Here is an 18464-nt window from a genome sequence, read left to right on the forward strand (position 1 = left end):
ATTCACAAGGAGTAAGAAAAGCAATTAACAAAGAGTCGATGGAATCATTGCCCTTTGCCAATGGTCCGGGCAAATTAGAATGAGATCTGATATGTGAAATGTAAAAAGGGGCAGAACGAAGCCTTACTATATTTTGTAATTGAGATAATATTGTAATAATAGATGATTTAGAAGAAGACTTTGGTAGAGATATGGTTTCAATAATTTGTGTTATCCGTACAGCATATTGAGAATCTGATATAATATTTAATGCTGTAGAAACATCCTAATAATAATAAGGTAATAAGGTAGCAAAGCCTCTAATTCAGCTTGCTGAACAGAGGTTAGGGTAGATAGCCAAACCTTTGCTGTGGGTCCAGTAAAACCAGTTTCAAGAGTTTTATTTGTGTCAGTAAAATACACGGGAGCATTAACAAGAGGAATTGTTTTAGTAGTAATAGGAATTATCCGTTTGTGTTTAGCAGCAATAGTAACCAAAGGTGACTTTGGAAAATGGTTATGAACTTCACCTATGAAATCAGCAGTGGCAATTTGCCAATCCATACTGGTAACTGGTAACAAATAATCTATGGATTTGATCATTAGTGAAAGGAAGAACAATTTCTTACAGATCATAACCAGAAAGTTGTATACATCTGGATCTCATTTTTGAAACAAGAAAGGAAATAGCATTATGTAAGTAGTCATTATTTTCTTAGGAGTGTGGGATAAAAGTCCCCATTCAAGGATACCCTGCAGTTGCCATAATTCCTGTAGGGGAATCTAAAGTAGGAAGACTAAGTAAAGAAATTGCCACAGTCAGATCTTCTTGTTTAAGTTGTTTGCTCTATAGCTTGATTTACAAAATCCAACTCCTGTTTAGTTTGTTCTGTTAGTACCTGGAGGTTATTTAAATCAGCCTTCTTGTAGGATTTGAAATAGGTGTGTTAAGGAATGATTGGGAATTCCTAAAGATGGTCGTAACCAATTTATATCTCCTAATAATTTCAGAAAATCATTTAAAGTTTTCAAGGAATCCGCTCGAATTTGTATTTTTTGTGGTTTAATATTTCTTTGCAATATATATCCTAAATAGGTATATGGTCCCTCCTCTTGTAATTTATCAACAGCAATATATAGCCCATATTCTCTTAGTTTAATCTCTGTATCTAAGAAGATATGTTGAAGTTCCTCGGCAGAAGGAGACACTAAAAGAATATCATCCATGTAGTGGATAATATAAACATGAGGGAACTGTTTTCTAATAAATTCAAGTGATTTGGAGACGTATAATTGACACAATGTACGACTGCTAAGCATTCCTTGTGGCAATACCTTCCAGTGATATCGAGACACTGGTTTTTACTATTAATTGACTGTACAGTAAAGGCAAAATGGATAGCATCAGATTCTTGTAGAGGAATAGGATATAAACAGTCTTTAAGATCAGTGATTTTTATTTTCCAATTTTGTGGTATCACAGAGGATGACGGAATGCCTCGATGTAAAGCAACCGTGGGTTTGATTATAGCATTAATTTCTCTCAATCAGTTAACATTCTCCATTTCCCAGATTTCTTCTTAATAACAAAGAAAGGAGAATTCCAAGGACTAGTAGTTGAGGCGATGTGATTAAGAGATAATTGTTCCTCTACTAGCTGTTCAAGAGCCTGTAACTTTTCACGTATAGAGGCCACTGCTTTGTACAAATAGGCTCATCAGATTTCCATATCAATTTAAGTGCTGTTTTTTTGTTGTTTGGCAGTGGCCCCCACTAAAAAGCCTATGTATTTTGAACAGGATTATATCCCATATTTGCCATAATTTGTTTAGCTTGAGGAGATATAGTAGGAACTGTTACATAAGCTCCCCGTTGTAGCAATAGATCTAGTTGCCATAAATTAATAGGGATATCTGCAATTAAAGTTTGTAAAGTTGTAGGTTGTTGTTTGGGATCTGAACAGGTCAAAATATTAGTACTTCTTTGAATATTTTGCATAGTTCCAATTCCAGCCAACATAATAGGAACATCTGTTAAAGGCCAAGAAATTGGCCAATGCTTTTTAGATATTGTAGAAACATCAGCTCCAGTATCTACAAGTCCTGAGAATTGCTTATTATTAATATATACAGATAATGGGGGTCTAGAATCAGATACAAAAGTTTGCCAATATACCCGTTTTCCTGTACTTTCAAATCCTCCAGTTCTTTTAATATGAGATTTACTAGTAGTGACATAGGTAATAATAACAATTGAGCTATATGATCTCCTTTTATTATTTGATAAGGATACTCTGTTTTCTTCATAACAGAAATCTTGCCTTCATAATCTTCATCTATAATCCCTATTAGGACTTGAACTCCCTTACTTGTTAAACTACTGCATCCTAATTATAACCCTACACTTCCTTTAGGTATTGGACCTTTAATTGTGGTAGGGATTTTATAAATTCTCACAGCTGGCATAAGAAGTAAACTATCAATGGCAGGGATATCTACTGCTGCGCTCCTGGAGGTTGTAGGAAGGAGGTCAGTAATCCGGGTGTATGGTTTGGAAGGGCTGGATGAGGTGGTTGTTCGCTGGCTGGGTACACAAAACGAACAGCATTCCAGGTTTGTTGAGAGCTCACATTGTTTGACAGGCCCTGAGAGGGGCCCTTCTTCCAGTTTCCCAACAAAGGGGATCCATTTTTACGATACTTAGATCTACACCGATTAGCCCAATGATTGCCTTTATTACAACGAGGGCATAATCCAGGTGTCTTTTCATTTGTGGGAGTAGGCTTATTAGGTGTATTTTTATTAGTCTTGCAATTTTTATGCACATGTCCTCTCTTACCACAACTAAAACATTTAACCTGTTGATTCGCTTGTTGTTTCAACCCCGTAATGGCTTGAGTCAACAATTGCATCTTATAGGGTTTTGATCCAATATCATGACAAGCCTTACAGGACTGGAAAAGGTCAGTTTTCATTCCAATCCCAAAGAAAGGCAATCCCAAAGAATGCTCAAACTACTGCACATCTGCACTCATCTCACTATGCTAGTAAAGTAATGCTCAAAATTCTCCAAGCCAGGCTTCAGCAATATGTGAACCGTGAACCTCCAGAGGTTCAAGCTGGTTTTAGAAAAGGCAGAGGAACCGGAGATGAAATTGCCAACATCCGCTGGATCATCGAAAAAGCAAGAGAGTTGCAGAAAAACATCTATTTCTGCTTTATTGACTATGCCAAAGCCTTTGACTGTGTGGATCACAATAAACTGTGGAAAATTCTGAAAGAGATGGGAATACCAGACCACCTGACCTGCCTCTTGAGGAACCTGTATGCAGGTCAGGAAGCAACAGTTAGAACTGGACATGGAACAACAGATTTGTGAGAGTTGGATTGTAAAGAAAGCTGAGGACAGAAGAATTGATGCGTTTGAGCTGTGGTGTTGGAGAAGGCTCTTGAGAGTCCCTTGGACTGCAAGGAGATCCAACCAGTCCATCCTAAAGATCAGTCCTGGGTGTTCATTGCAAGGACTGATGTTGAAGCTGAAACTCCAATACTTTGGCCACCTGATGTGAAGAGCTGACTCAAGTGAAAAGACCCTGATGCTGGGAAAGACTGAAGGCGGGAGAAGGGGACGACAAAGGATGAGATGGTTGGATAGCATCACGGACTCAGTGGACATGAGTTTGAGTAAACTCTGGGAGTTGGTGATGGACAGGGAGGCCTGGGGAGCTGCAGTCCATGGGGTCGCAAAGAGTCGGACACGACTGAGCGACTGAACTGACTGACTGACTGACCCACTCCAGTATTATGGCCTGGAGAATTCCAGAGAATTCCTGGAGAAGGGAACGGCTACCCACTCCTCCAGTATTCTTGGGCTTCCCTGGTGGCTCAGCTGGTAAAGAATCCGCCTGCAATGCGGGAGACCTGGGTTCCTTCCCTGGCTTGGGAAGATCCCCTGGAGAAGGGAACGGCTACCCACTCCAGTATTCTGGCCTGGAGAATTCTGGCCTGGTCGCAAAGAGTGGGACAGGACTGAGCAACGTTCACTTTCACTTTCCAGCAGCCAGGGCTCGCGCAGGCGTCCTGCGTCTCCCGGGTGACAGGGCGCAGCGGCGACCGCGATGACGTCAGGCCCGGGGGCGGGACGCAGGGCCTGTCTGCGGCTGCGCGCGCGCGCGCTCCCCTGCTTCTGGGATCTGGGTGGACTTCCAGGGGACCAGAGTTGGGAGCCTGTGGTGTGTTCGCTGGGCGGTGCGGGGGCCGCGATCGGAGGGCCCGGCGACATCTGAAGGTCCAGGCCGCCTTTGCCCAGAGGGTACGCGGGGGCGGCGCGTGCAAAGGTTGGGGTGGGGTGGGGGACAAACGCGTCTTCTTCAGGAACTGCTGAGCGCAGAGGCTGCGAGGGCGGGCGGCCGGGCAGGTAAACGCGCGAGATGTATTGAGGAGTTCAGACACTTGTCCCCTGAGGTCAGCGGACAGCTGTCACCTAGCGGCGGGAGCATGGTCGGGTCTGCATGTTAGGGCCTCTTCTGAAATTGTCTGAGAACGACTATTGCGCCCCCCAAATGGTATAGATGCCTCCGCCCCCCACCTCCCAAATGGTATAGACGTTCCGTTCCGTTCCGTGCCTGGAAATGCCCTAGGTGTCCCAGTGAGTGGTAACAGCCTACCGGCCATGCAGGATCAGCCTGGCCTGTGTTGTCACCACCTGCCAGGCAGGTGAAGTAACTTTGCCAAGTTCGCCCCATGCCTAAGCTCTAAAGTTGGAATCTGACGCCAGGTGTCTGGCTTCAGATACTTGTGTGTAACATCATGCAGTAATGTCGGTGGCTTAGGATTCTGGAGTTTGGACTGAGGTCGTTAAGGCCCTGGACAGTCTTCTTTACTAACACATTTGCTTTCATCACCTGGAACGTGAGAGTACTGATTGTACTGGGGTTCCTAGCATCTGGAAAGCAGCTGCTCCACCCACAGTCAATGTTTGCTCAATAACTGGAGGTTGTTATGATAAGATTTCTTGGGCTCAAAGAGAAAGGATAGGATTTATTCGGTATTCAGTTCAGTTCAGTTGCTCAGTCGCGTCTGACTCTTTGCGACCTCATGAATCGCAGCACGCCAGGCCTCCCTGTCCATCACCAACTCCCAGAGTTTATTCAAACTCATACCCACTGAGTCCGTGATGCCATCCAGCCATCTCATCATCTGTTGTCCATTTCTCCTCCTGCCCCCAGTCCCTCCCAGCATCAGGGTCTTTTCCAATGAGTCAACTCTTCACGTGAGGTGACCAAAGTATTGGAGTTTCAGCTTCAACATCAGTCTTTGCAATGAACACCCAGGACTGATCTCCTTTAGGATGGACTGGTTGGATCTCCTTGCAGTCCAAGGGACTCTCAAGAGTCTTCTCCAACACCACAGTTCAAAAGCATCAATTCTTAGGCACTCAGCTTTCTTCAGTCCAACTCTCACATCCATACATGACCACTGGAAAAACCATAGCCTTGACTAGATGGACCTTTGTTGGCAAAGTAATGTCTCTGCTTTTTAATATGCTGTCTAGGTTGGTCATAACTTTCCTTCCAAGGAGTAAGCATCTTTTAATTTCATGGCTGCAATCACCATCTGCAGTGATTTTGGAGCCCCAAAAAATAAAGTCTGACACTGTTTCCCCATCTGTTTGCCATGAAGTGATGGGACCGGATGCCATGATCTTAGTTTTCTGAATGTTGAGCTTTAAGCCAACTTTTTTGCTCTCCTCTTTCACTTTCTTCTAGAGGCCCTTTAGTTCTTCTTCACTTTCTGCCATAAGGGTGGTGTCATCTGCATATCTGAGGTTATTGCTATTTCTCCCGGCAATCTTGATTCCAGCTGGTGCTTCCTCCAGCCCAGCGTTTCTCATGATGTACTCTGCATATAAGTTAAATAAGTAGGGTGACAATGTACAGCCTTGACGTACTCCTTTTCCTATTTGGAAGCAGTCTGTTGTTTTTACTAGAGAGGTGCAATGAGGGAGGGTCTTGGTAACTAATTGGATTCTAGGACAGGGGGGAGAGAGGACTTCCAGGCTGGCCCTTGGGTTTATAGATCAACTAACCCTAAAAAAAATGTTTTATAGTTTTCTGAGTATAAGTTTCACACTTCTTTTGTTGAGTTTATTTCCAAGTATTTTTATCATTTTTGATGCTGTTATAGATAGAATTGTTTTCTTAATTTCATTCTTGAGTTGTTCACTGTTAGTGTATAGAAATCAGCTGAGTTTTGCTTACTGATCTTGTACCCTGCAAACTGGGTAGACTGATCTATTAATCCTAATAGTTTTTTAGTGGATTCCTTAGGAATTTCTGTACAAAATCATGTCATCTGCAGGTAGAGATAGGTTTCTAACCTGGATGCCTTTTACATCATTTCTTGCTTGATTGCATTGGCTAGCACCTCCAGTACACTGTTGACTAGATGTGGTAGAGTGGACATCCTCGTCTTGTTCCTAATTTTAGGGGCAAGGCATTAAGTCTTCTATAGTTAAGGACAATGATAGCTAGAGGGTTTTTGTAGATGTCTTTTATCAGGTTCAATAGTTTTATCAAACTATTTCTAGTCTGTTGAGTTTTTATCATGAGAGGGTGTTCGATTCTGTCACATGCTTTTCTGCATCTGTTGATAGGACCATGTACTTTTTGTCCATTTACTTTGTTGATATGGTGTATTATGTGAATTGATTTTCAAATGTTGAATCAACCTTACATTCCTGGGGTATATCGCATGTGGTCGTGATGTATAATCTTTTTAATATGTTGCTGGATTCACTTTGCAAGATTTATTGAGGATTTTTACATTTATATTCATGAGGGATATTAGTCTGTGGTTTTCTTGTCATCCCTTTGGTTTCAGTGTAATACTGGCTTAATGGAGCACTTTATAGGTGTGTTCCCTCCTCTCCTGTTTTTTTGTAAAAGTTCGTAAATTTTTATTTTTCTTCTTTAAATATTTGGTAGAATTCACGCTGGAAGCCCTCTGGCTTTTCTTTGTGGGTATTGATTCCTAATTCAGTCTCTTTCCTCTTTATGGATCTGATCTCATGTTCCATTTCTTCATGAGTCAGTTTTGGTAGATTGTGTCTTTCTAGGAACTTGTCAGTTCCATGAAAGTTATCTAACTTGTTGGCATACAGTGGTTCATAGTATTCCCTTGGAATCCTTTTTATTTCTTTAAGGTTGGTGGTAATAGTCCCGCTTTGGTCCCTCAAGTTAGGAATTTGTGTTTTTTTCCCTCTTTTTTTTTTTTTTTTTTTAAACTGGGTCAATCAAGCTAAAAGTTTGTCAGTTTTGTCAGTGTTTTCCATGAACCAACTTTTATTTTTGTCGACTTTCTCTTTTCTAGTCCATACTTTTTGCTCTAGTCTTTTGTCTACTTGCTTTTTGCTTGCTCTGGATTTAGTCTGTGCTTCTTTCTTAGCATCTTTTTTTTTTTTAATATTTATTTATATTTGGTTGTACATATCTTTAGTTGTGGCATGTGGGATCTAGCTCCCTGACTGGGAATCAAACCCATTTCCCTTACATCAGGAGCATGGGGTCTTAGCCACTGGACCACCAGGGAAGTCCTCTCAGCATCTTAAAGTGATTGCTAAAGAGCTTGCCCAGGGCTCGTGTTCTGCAGAGTTCAACTTCCCCCTCTGCCACTTCTCAGTGGTGGGAGCTTGCAAAAGACAGCAAGCTTCTCTGAATTGGGGTTCTTGCATCTTTTAGAGGGACAGTAGTACCTGCTCTACAGTTTAAGAGATGGAATAAGCTGCTGTCTGTCGAGGGCACAGTCGCTGATACACAAAGTATAAAAGTCGCTCAGTCGTGTCCGACTCTTTGCGACCCCATGGCCTGTAGCCCGCCAGGCTCCTCTCTCCATGGAGTTCTCTAGGCCAGAATACTGGAGTGGGTAGCTGTTCCCTCCTCCAGGGGATGTTCCCAACACAGGGATCGAATCCATTCCCTTCTCCAGGGGATCTTTCCAGCCCAGGAATAGAACCCAAGTCTCCTGGATTGCAGGTGGATTCTTTACTGAGCCACCACGGAAGCTATCTGACACACGAGCAGGTCCTCAAGTGTGCCCTGCGGATCCTTCCCCTCTCACCCAGAAGACGCAAGGGTCTCGCCAGTAAGAGTGACCACTTTTCCATTGTGTATCAACAGTGTTGACCATCACACTCAGAGTTTGACCTCCCAGGCTATCCTCATGTTTAACTACAGGATTTAAATGTTCTCCTGGACCTTAAAGAGTTGCCCTCGGGGTCCACACCCAGGACTCGGCTCTCATGGTGTCTCTCTGGGTCTTTGTTCAGAAGCCCCTCCCATCCCTGCCTTCATTGACCTAGACACTGGAAAAGGAGCTAGTCTGCTCAGTAAATTCCAGAATGATCCTTTGGTCAAGAGAGCTAGGTCGCTCTGTTAGTGGGAAGCCAGATGCTTCTGTGTCAAGTAGAGTCACAGACTCTGCAGACGTCCCCCGTCCAGGTCGACTCAAGGGGACTGCCGGGGTGTGGCTGGAGTGGGCCGGCCAGCACTGGCTGAACTCCAGGGCGAGGCTTCCCGGGCTGCGGGTCTGGCGGCCCTGGGCAGGTGAGGCGTCCTCTGACCGCGGTGGGCGCTTCACAGCGCTGGACACAGAGCTGGCCTTTGCCCCTGTCTGACTCCTGGTCACCTTGGTGCAGGAGTGGAGCCCAGGACACTCGCCTCCCCCCCTTTCCTGGGAGAGTGGACACCAGCTGTGCGGGGTTGTCCCCACTGCCCTTCCCTTCGTGATCAGAGCTTGTCTGTCTGTCTTTCACATCCCGCGGCATGTCTGTCCTTGTCGGTGATGGCGTGAGAAGGACACGCGCTGACTCGGGTTGTGTGTTTGTGCAGGTGGCGGCCAGGAGTGATGGTGCCCCTCGGGGAGAGGAGCGATGACCCTGTGCTGCCGGACCCGCCCCAGGGGCCCCTGCACGTGGCCCGCGCCCGCGCTTCATTCCCCTGGAAGGAGCTGGCGTTGTTCTGGGAGGGCAAGGACACGCTGCGCTTCAAGGTGAGGCTGGGCTGGGGGCCGCTGGGGGCGTCGGTGGCGCGGGGGGGCTCTGCTGGGCTCCTGGTTCATCAGCAGAAAGATGGCGGGGGTCCTCGGGGAACTCTTGGGAGCCTGGAATAAATGGACACAGACAAGCTGGGCTTCCTAAGCCTGGTATCTTCTGCTCTCCCCTGAGAAAGACTCTCATCTCTGTCCCTGTGTTTCTGGGTTAGACTGCCCACCCGAGGCAGCCCGTGGCCTTGAGAAGACCATGTAAGCCAGAGCTTAGTGAAAAAATTCTGTACTTTGCCTCCAAATCCACTGTTCCCTGCCTGCTGCATTTGCAGAAAACCATCTTCTCAGCTCTGGAGAACGACCCCCTCTTCGCCCATCCCCGCGGCAGCCTGCTCTCCGTGGAGAAGTACCAGGAGCTGAACTTCCTGCGCTGTAAGAGGGTCTTCGAGTACGACTTCCTCCCCGTGGGGGACATGCTAGGCAGCCTGCCGAAGGTCCTGGCGCTGATCGAATGCCTGGGCATGTACGACTGGTCCCTGGCCACCAAGTTCATCCTGCACTTGCTGGTGAGCTGCCCCGGCAGAGGAGGGGAGCGGAGAGGGGCCCCTCCCACGCTGTGCCGGGGCTGAGCAGCGCTCCGTCCACCGAACCTGAGATGTGCTCGGCAGTTGCCTCTGTGGTTTGCTGGTTGGCAGCATTTGCCCGCTTCTAGAGCTGTGTGAGACTTGTGCATTTGGGAAACGCTTACTTAAAGAGATTTCTAGAAAATGATAAAGGAAACGGAAGCAGAGACGAGGGACTTCCCTGGGGGTCCAGTGGCCAAGACTCCACGTTCTCAGTGTATGGGGCCCTGAGTTTCATTGCTGGTCAGGAACTAAATTCCCACAAGCTGCAGCTAAGAGTTCGCGTGCTGCACCGAAATAAATAAAGCGGAAAAAAAAAGAAAATTTGTGAAGAAACAAAAGCAGAGATGAAAATATGTAGGTAGACCTTGTGACTTTTAGTGAGAAGCCCAGTTTTTTTCAGCTGGTTATGCAGACTTACACACGTCAGTCCTTGAATAAAGCAATGCAGTTAAAATTCCATAGAAATAGCAGCTCTGGGACTCTTATACCAAAAATCGTGATAAGTGGAAGGAAGGAAAGGAGGAAAAATAGGTCAAAGGTGAAGCCTGTGTTTCTGCCTCTTTGATACGCGGGTGGAGATGAACTTGGGAAGGTGATATCGTCCACATGCTGTCTGAAGGAAAGGTGGGCTCGCCTTGCCCATCCCACACTCTTGTCCGCCCCCACCCCCCCCATCTCCTGCCTCCTTGCTGTTCACGGGCCCTCTCCTGGTCCTGTTCAATGCACGTAAATGGCTTGTGACAAAGACCCGGGTCTCGTCACTCTGTGAGCGCAAGGCCAGGCAGCTGAGTCCCAGGGTCTACCCTGGGCTGTGGACCCCAGTGCTGCTTTGTCTTGGAAGCTGGAGCCCTTGCTGGGGGCTGGTGTGATGTCGGGGGCTGGGTGTGTGTGTGTGTGTGTTGGGGTGGGGAGTGGGGGTAAAGTCCCAGAGCGGCAGCACGCCTTAGCTTCCACCTGTTTCCATGCTGGTGTTGTATTTTCAGACTTTTGGATCCGCGATTTACAGCTCCGGTTCTGAACGACACTTCAGATACCTTCCAAAGATCTTCAGTATGGAGGTTAGCTGGGGTTCACGTGTGAGCTCGTGTCCTGTCACCTGCTCTCCTTGGAGATGTGTGGGGAGGGCGCCCTGCCGCAGAGGGTCTGCACGTGGGGGACCACTCCTCTCCCTTCATGCTGTGCTGGGGCTGCTCGCCAAATAGTTCATGCTGTTCTTTACCAAACTGGGCCGTGCCGGATTCCTAGCATGATAGGAACTGAACTTTTTCTTATCGAAGTAGCACCTTCGTTTTCTTCTGCAGCCTAAGAGCTGCCCTTAGCCACCGTGCTGACTTAGCGAGGCCCCCATCAGCCCATCTGCTGGCTGTCCACCCTCCAGGTGGGAGCTGCAGCCGGTGTCTCGCGTGGCAGGCTGCCTCAGTGAGCCCGCTGGGCGTCAGGCAGGAAATGGAGACTGAGGGCTTTGGTTGGTGGTCTAGGCCGAAAAGGAAGCCTGGCGGCAGGCTCCCTCCAGGAAGGTGCAGAAAGGGCCTTTTCACCTGACCGCATTCTCTGTGTCCATGCTAGATTTTTGGATGTTTTGCTCTGACGGAAGTGAGTCATGGGAGTAACACCAAGGGCATGCGGACGACCGCTCACTACGACCCCACCACCCAGGTAGGTGATACCCACCCGTTCTGTCTCCAGGCTTCGCGCACGTGAAACGTGGTGTTGTCACATAATTAGACCAAGAAACCTGGCTCTTGCCTAAAAGTGCACTCCGAGATCCATCACGCTGTGAACAGCAGAGCTTAGGAGATAAAGGTGGTGAGAGGTGAAGCCTGGCCGCACCCGGGAGTCTGCTGTGGATTGGATTTGGGTAGGCTGTGAATGTGGCGAGGGCACAGGCTGTCTTTTTATAAAATCCGTTTGTTTACCAGGTTTATCTGGTGTGCGATTCGTGATCGGTTCCAGCCGCTCGTGCTTCATGGGACAAACAGGAACGCAAGTTCGCCTTGAGCGTCGTCCCTCTCTAGTGGCCTGTCCCATGTGCCCTGTCTGGGGCCAGGCTCTCGGGACAGCAACCCAGCCCCTCTGGTCCCGGGGCCACTCCTGCACCCGTGGACGCTCCGTGGCACCTCTGTGGTTGGCCCCGCTCTGCGTGCGGTGCGTGGAAGGCCGCTCTGTGCAGGCTCGGTCCTTAGTGCCGTGGGGACCCGGCAGTCCTCGGGGAGGGAGCTCATGCTCCAGAGGAGGCCAGTCTGTGAGCAGACAGCGGCGTGGTGTGTCGGCTGGTCTGCAGCGGGGCGCCGGGGAGAGGACGGGCCATGCGGGGGACCCGTGGTCTCTGCTGCTCCCCGTCCTGCCGCCCCTCTCCCATCACTGGTATCAGGCTCCTTGGCCCCCACGTCTCCCAGACGGCCACATCCTCCTGCCCCTTCCTCACGGGTCCTGTGTCCTGGGAACTTGCGGCCCTTCCGCCGCCTGGTGCTTGTGGTTTGGCCGAGTTGCGTGCGGCAGGGTGAAGCCCTGCCCCGTGTGTCTGCTCACCGTGCGTTTATTCATGGGACAGGTGGGCTGGGTGTGCGGGAGGCAGTGTGGGCAGGGGGCACAAGAGGATGAACCTGAGAAGCCCCTGGAAGAACAGGGGTGGTGAGGGGCGCGGGTCGCAGTGGGTGCCCTGCAGGCTGCTGGTGGTGCCTGGGAGCAGAGATGAGGGTCAGCCACACCCCACGGGCTGAGAGCAAGCCGTGTGGCCTCTTGGGTATCCTTGTCGTTCAGTCACTCAGTTGTGTCCGACTCTTTGCGACCCCACGGACTGCAGCACGCCAGGCCTCCCTGTCCATCACCAACTCCCGGAGTTTACTCAAACTCATGTCCGTCGAGTCGGTGATGCCATCCAACCATCTCATCCTCTGTCTTCCCCTTCTCTTCCTGCCTTCAGTCTTTCCCAGCCTCAGGGTCTTTTCCAACGAGTCAGCTCTTCCCATCAGGTGGCTAAAGTATTGGAGCTTCAGCTTCAGCATCAGTCCTTCCAATGAGTATTCAGGGTTGACTTCCTTTAGGATTGACTGCCTTGATCTCCTTGCAGTCCAAGGGACTGTTGTTTAAGCCACGAGATATCTTTATATGCACCCGGGCCTTTCTGGCTCTCAGCCCTTCTTTTCACTCGGCTCCCTGGTGTCCTTGGACTCTCAGTGCTGGGCTGGGGGACGGGGAGGCCCTTCCTGACTCTGCAGAGGGAGGGTGGTACCCCCACGGCCTTGGGACCTCCATGGCCTGGGTGAAACTCAGTTACTTTGGAGGCTGTTGTCTCTGACGCCCTTCCTTTGGGCGTTAGTCCTTAAGTGAAGACCGCTGAGGTTAGGAGCCGCGGGCCTCCCGCGGGTGTTTGTTGAGCACCCTGCTGTGTACTCAGCACTGCTGCCAGGGACAGCTGCTGGCCTCTGACGCGCCGGTGGGACTCTTACGCTGGAGGGGAGACGCAGTCCCGCCACCAGCACGGAGAAGCTGGCTGTGCCGGGGCTGTGGGGCAGGGATGGGATGGGACCAGCACGAGCGTCTCTACCTGATGTCATGAGTGACAAGGAGATGCAGCGTGTCGATGTGGAGGAGAGTGCAGTGGTGTGCGCTGGAGGGAGCCAGCAGGCTGGGTGACGTCCACAAGCAGGTGGGACCTCCCGGGGGGCAGCCCCCAGCCCTGCTTCCCTCTGCTCCCTCCTGCCTCCCCAGGCCCCCGGCCGTGTCCTCAGGGGACCTGTCCCCTCCTGTCTGCTCCTTCTTGAATTCCTGCGCTCGTCTACCTTGTGCTTCTGGGCTCCCGGGGAGCTTGTGGGGGGACAGACAGGGTGGGCGAGGGAGCCGAACTTGGCGAATCGGCAGTGGGTGGGGGATCAGGCAGGCGTGAAGGCGAGGAGGGGGCCCCCAGCCCCGATCTGTGCTTGGGGAAGGCTCCCTGAACGGGTGAACTCTATCGGGGCGCTGGCAGCTTGCAGCGTGTTTTACTGTTTGCCATGTTCGTCATCATCTTCCATAGGAAGGTTCTTCTTTAAGTCATAAGACCCAGGATATGCTTTTTTTTTTTTTTAATGGGGCTCTCCGTGCCACACAGGAAATAACCTGCCATCGTTCTTACTCACACCTCCAAGGTTTCAAACAGAGAAGACTGAATGTGTCAAAGAGATGCAGACTCCAGTGTGCGTCCGTCTCTAACGTCCATTTTTTCCCCCTCATGCAGGAATTCATCATCCATTCCCCCGATTTCGAAGCCGCCAAGTTCTGGGTTGGCAACATGGGCAAGACCGCCACCCACGCAGTGGTGTTTGCTCAGCTGTACACGCCGGGGGGCCGGTGCCATGGGCTGCACCCCTTTCTCGTGCAGGTAGGGGCAGGCTTCATCCCTGGGGTCGGGGGGTCTGGCCACGTCTGGAGCTGTTTTCATCACAGCTGGGGGCAGGGGTGATTCTGGCATTTAGGGGTGCAGACGCATACTACGTAAAGCTCAACACTCTATAGCGCACAGGACACCCACCCCCCGCCCCCTGCCCCGCCCCAGGAAGAATGATAAGCCCCATATGTGAGGCGCTGCCGCTGAGAAACCCCAAGCCCAGGCTCATCTCGGGGAGAGTCTCCATCCTGCTGGGCGCCAACACCCAGGCTCTGGCAGCCAATCTGAGGGGCTCCAGGAGTTCCGAGGCGAAGTCTGACTTGGGGGTTTTCATGTAGCCCCTTCTCAGGTCACAAACAGAGCTCTGGCCGTTGGGGGTGCCTGGGACAGCCGGCTGGCCCGTTCCCCACTGCCCAGGATGGCAGCAGCATCCACAGACCTGGAGCCCCCAAGTTCACCCAGGACCTTTGTGCCTGGGCTGACTGGATACTGAATGAAACCCAGCTCCTGCCATCCCTGCACCCATTCTGACATTTTTATTCTCTGAGACTTTTCTGACAGTGGGGAGGCTCTCACGAGAGAAGAATTCGTGTCACATACAAAGGTTCCCCAGGTGGTGTGGCGGTAAGGGATCCGCTTGCCAATGCAGGAGATGCAGGAGACGCGGGTTGGGCCCCTGGGTCGGGAAGAAATGGCAACCCACTCCGGTATTCTTGGCTGGAAAATCCCAGGGACAGAGGCGCCTGGCAGGCTGTACCGTCCGTGGGGTCGCAGAGGGTCAGATGCGACTAAGCACGCACGACTAGCCATGTGAGAGTGAACAGTTTAGTGGCAGTGAGTGCATGCATGACGTCCTGCCGTTCTAGTTTCAGAGCGTCTCCTCTTCAGAAGCCCCACACCCAAGGAGCACGCCATCCCTGCCACCCCCTGCCCAGGCCTGGCAGCCCCTTGGCTGCTTTCTGCCTCTGCCTCTTCTGGATGTTCTGCAAGAAAGGAGTCACGCACTGTGTGACCATTTCTGCCCGACCTTGTTCCCTTCGCGTGTTTTTTAAGTTCATCCACATTGCAGCCTGTCCCAGAACCACCTTCCTTTCTGAGGCCGAACGATCCATTGTGTGGCTGGTCCACAGCTCGTGTGTCCGTTCCTCCCTTGCTGGGCATTGGGTGCTTTCCACCCTTTGGCTGTTGGGAGTGGTGTTACTGTCAACATTCATGAGCCCTGTCTGTCTGTACATGGGTCCTCAGTCTTTTTTGGGGGTTGGTACCCAGGAGAAGAATTGCCAGGTCTTAGGGTCACCCTGCATTGAACTTTTTATGGAATCTCATGCTGGTTGCCAGCGTTTTACATAATCCACCAGCAGGGCTGAGGGGTCTAGTTGTTCCGCATCCTCACCAACACAGGTTATTATCCATTTTTTTTTTTAATTCCGTAACCACCCTAGAGGTTGTGAAGCAGTATCTGGTTGTGGTTTTGATTTGCGTTTCCTTAATAACCAACAGTGTGAAACATATTTTCACGTTCCAGTTGGCCATTTCTGTATCTTCGTGGTAGAAATGTCTGTTCAAATCCTTTCTCCTGTGGAACCAAGCAGGGATGGTGAAAGCAAAGGCTATTTGCTCAGAGCTGGCTGAACTTGTGCTTGGCAGAGACTCAGAGGCAGGCGGAGGACTGTGCGAGCTTCCTAGTGGAGCAGAGGGCAGCTCAGGGTGCCTGATGGGGGCTGGGGGTCTGGTGGGAGCTGGGCATGGCTGCCAGAAGAAGGGGTGTCCTGGGGACTGGTGGGGGGGCCTTCTCCGACTGAGTCTGTGTCAGAAGCAGGACGACGACGAGGGAGCCGTCAGTTATTGATCCAGTGCTGGCCTTGTCCAGTTATTGATCCAGTTATTGGTCGAGTCCTGGCCTTGTCCAGGTATTGATCCAGTCATTGATCGAGTCCTGGCCTTGTCCAGGTATTGATCCAGTTACTGATCCAGTTATTGGTCGAGTCCTGGCCTTTTCCAGTTATTGATCCAGTTATTGATCGAGTCCTGGCCTTGTCCAGTACTGATCCAGTCATTGGTCGAGTCCTGGCCTTGTCCAGGTATTGATCCAGTCATTGGTCGAGTCCTGGCCTTGTCCAGGTATTGACCCAGTTATTGGTCGAGTCCTGGCCTTGTCTGGGTATTGATCCAGTCATTGGTCGAGTCCTGGCCTTGTCCAGGTATTGATCCAGTCATTGGTCGAGTCCTGGCCTTGTCCAGGTATTGATCCAGTTACTGATCCAGTCATTGGTCGAGTCCTGGCCTTGTCCAGTTATTGATCCAGTTATTGATCCAGTCATTGGTCGAGTCCTGGCCTTGTCCAGTTATTGATCCAGTTACTGATCCAGTTATTGGTCAAGTCCTGGCCTTGTCCAGGTATTGATCCAGTCATTGATCGAGTTCTGGCCTTGTCCAGTTATTGATCCAGTTACTGATCCAGTCATTGGTTGAGTCCTGGCCTTGTCCAGTTATTGATCCAGTCATTGGTCAAGTCCTGGCCTTGTCCAGTTACTGATCCAGTTATTGGTCGAGTCCTGGCTTTGTCCAGATATTGATCCAGTTACTGATTGAGTCCTGGCCTTGTCCAGTTACTGACCCAGTTACTGATCGAGTCCTTGTCTGGGCTGTGCTGTGGGCTGACGGTCAGAGCGCGGCTTTTCCATGTGGTCTGGCCTTGGTCCATGTGTGCACTGAGTCTCTCGGTTCATTTCTAAATCGGGTATTTTTGTTGTTGAGTCACAAGGGTTCTTTATGTATTCCGCACATGCAGCCTTCTCAGACAGAGGATGTGCAAATATTTCCTCTCATTCTGTAATTATCTTCACTTTTGTGGTATTGTCCTCTGTGCACTCGGGTTTGAATTCCATGACGTCCGGTTGATCCATTTCCTCCGATGCTCATGCCCTTATTTTCATTTCATTTTGGCCACACCAGGTGGGTTGTGGGACCTCAGGTCTCCGCCCGGGGATTGAACCCCGTCCCTCGGCAGTGAACGTGCAGCGTCGTAACCACTGCACCACCAGGGAGGTCCTTCGTGTTCTTAGTTTTCAGTTTACAGTGATCGCCGGCAGACCATGTGTATTTTTTGATACCTGAGGCCACCATACCCTGCTTCTGGAGTATAGGAAACCGGACCGGAAGGCAGCGTCTTCCAGTGTTTCTGTCTCAGACTGTGGAGCCGTGCGTGATGTTCTGCATCCCCTTACGCGTGGCTCTGTGAACCCTCAGTGGGTGTTGTCGCCCCTCCATCCGGCCTATGCTCTCTGGGTACCTAGCCTGTCTCCTGTGCAGCCCTGAGGGCAGCGTGAATCCTGTCCTCGTGAAGTTCACCGTCTACTAGGAGAGAGAGGTTGAAATAAGTCATCACAAAATGGCGCTAATGGTAAAGAATTCACCTGCCAGTGCAGGAGATGTAAGAGACACGGGTTCAATCACTAGGTCCGGAAGATCCCCTGGAGGAGGGGATGGCCACCCACTCCAGTATTCTTGCCTGAAGAATCCCATGGACAGAGGAGCCTGGTGGGCTACAGTCCACGGGGTCATAGAGTTGGACACGACTGAGCACCTGAACACCCCCCCCCGCCCCCCCCCCCCACACACATGCTATATGTCATTAGCTGATAGGTGGAAGAGTATAATTTTTTTTTAAATTTAACAGAATTGGTTTAATACATTGTAGTGACTTACAGTCTCTAGGTACTAATACTCGGTTTTTCTTTTTTTTCTGTGGCAGGAAACAGATTTATTACCTTATGTCCAAGATGTCATCAGTTGTAAAATACACAGTTGATTAGAAAGCAGCTTTTTGAGAGACAGGGAGAAAAAGCAGCCTTGTTAATGGACCCATCAGTTTTAAGACATATGCTGATTCATTAAAATGGGAGTAAGTGTGCGTCTGGCAGTGGAGGAAATCCGTCACGATAGTTGCTGGTTCCCACTTGTAAAGCATCTGCTGGGTGCCAGGCCCCACCTGAGCTGTTTCACTAAGTCCCTGACTTGTTGGGCCACCCAGAGGCAGACGTTAGTCCCAGTTCATGTTAGGAAACGGAATGGGGAGGGGTCCAAGTCACTCTCCCAAGGCCACACAGTCAGGAAGCTGGGCTTGGAAGGCAGGTCCTCTGAGTTCCAAAGTGCTTTCCCCTGTCAATAGCTTGTTCTATGAGTCAGAGGTGAGTTCTCTCCGGAAGAACGGTTTGTGCTTGTAATACTTGGAATATATCCTGAATCTGGCAAGGTGACTGGGAAGGGCAGAGGTAACACAGAGCTGTCATCTGATCGGCCTTCAAATACTGGACCTCAGTGGTAAGATGATAACTGGAGAGAGGATTACTCGATGTCCAGCTAGAGGAGAGCCAAGAATGAGACTGAGTCAAGGTTAACCCAGCCCCTTGCTTGGGGCTGGGCGGAGGTGGTGACCACCCACCAGGCTCA

The 18464-nt window shown here is 50.1% G+C and overlaps 1 protein-coding gene across 5 annotated transcripts in view; it reads left to right on the forward strand.

Moving 5' to 3' along the window:
• The first annotated feature begins 4125 nt into the window (after window positions 1-4125).
• Window positions 4126-18464, forward strand: part of ACOX3 (acyl-CoA oxidase 3, pristanoyl) — a 50677-nt gene continuing 36338 nt past the window's right edge. For 2 of the 5 annotated variants that reach the window (XM_061145419.1, XM_061145422.1), the window contains exons 1-6: window positions 4127-4290; window positions 8867-9026; window positions 9353-9586; window positions 10630-10704; window positions 11213-11302; window positions 13863-14006. In XM_061145419.1, the coding sequence (XP_061001402.1) occupies window positions 8883-9026; window positions 9353-9586; window positions 10630-10704; window positions 11213-11302; window positions 13863-14006 (687 nt within the window). In that variant the 5' untranslated portion in view covers window positions 4127-4290; window positions 8867-8882. Of the gene's footprint in view, window positions 4291-8866; window positions 9027-9352; window positions 9587-10629; window positions 10705-11212; window positions 11303-13862; window positions 14007-18464 lie in introns of all 5 variants that reach the window. The other 3 variants (XM_061145420.1, XM_061145423.1, XM_061145421.1) reach the window with 2 other exon arrangements.

This window comes from Dama dama, chromosome 6 (assembly GCF_033118175.1).
Source record: "Dama dama isolate Ldn47 chromosome 6, ASM3311817v1, whole genome shotgun sequence".
Lineage (NCBI taxonomy): Eukaryota > Metazoa > Chordata > Mammalia > Artiodactyla > Cervidae > Dama > Dama dama.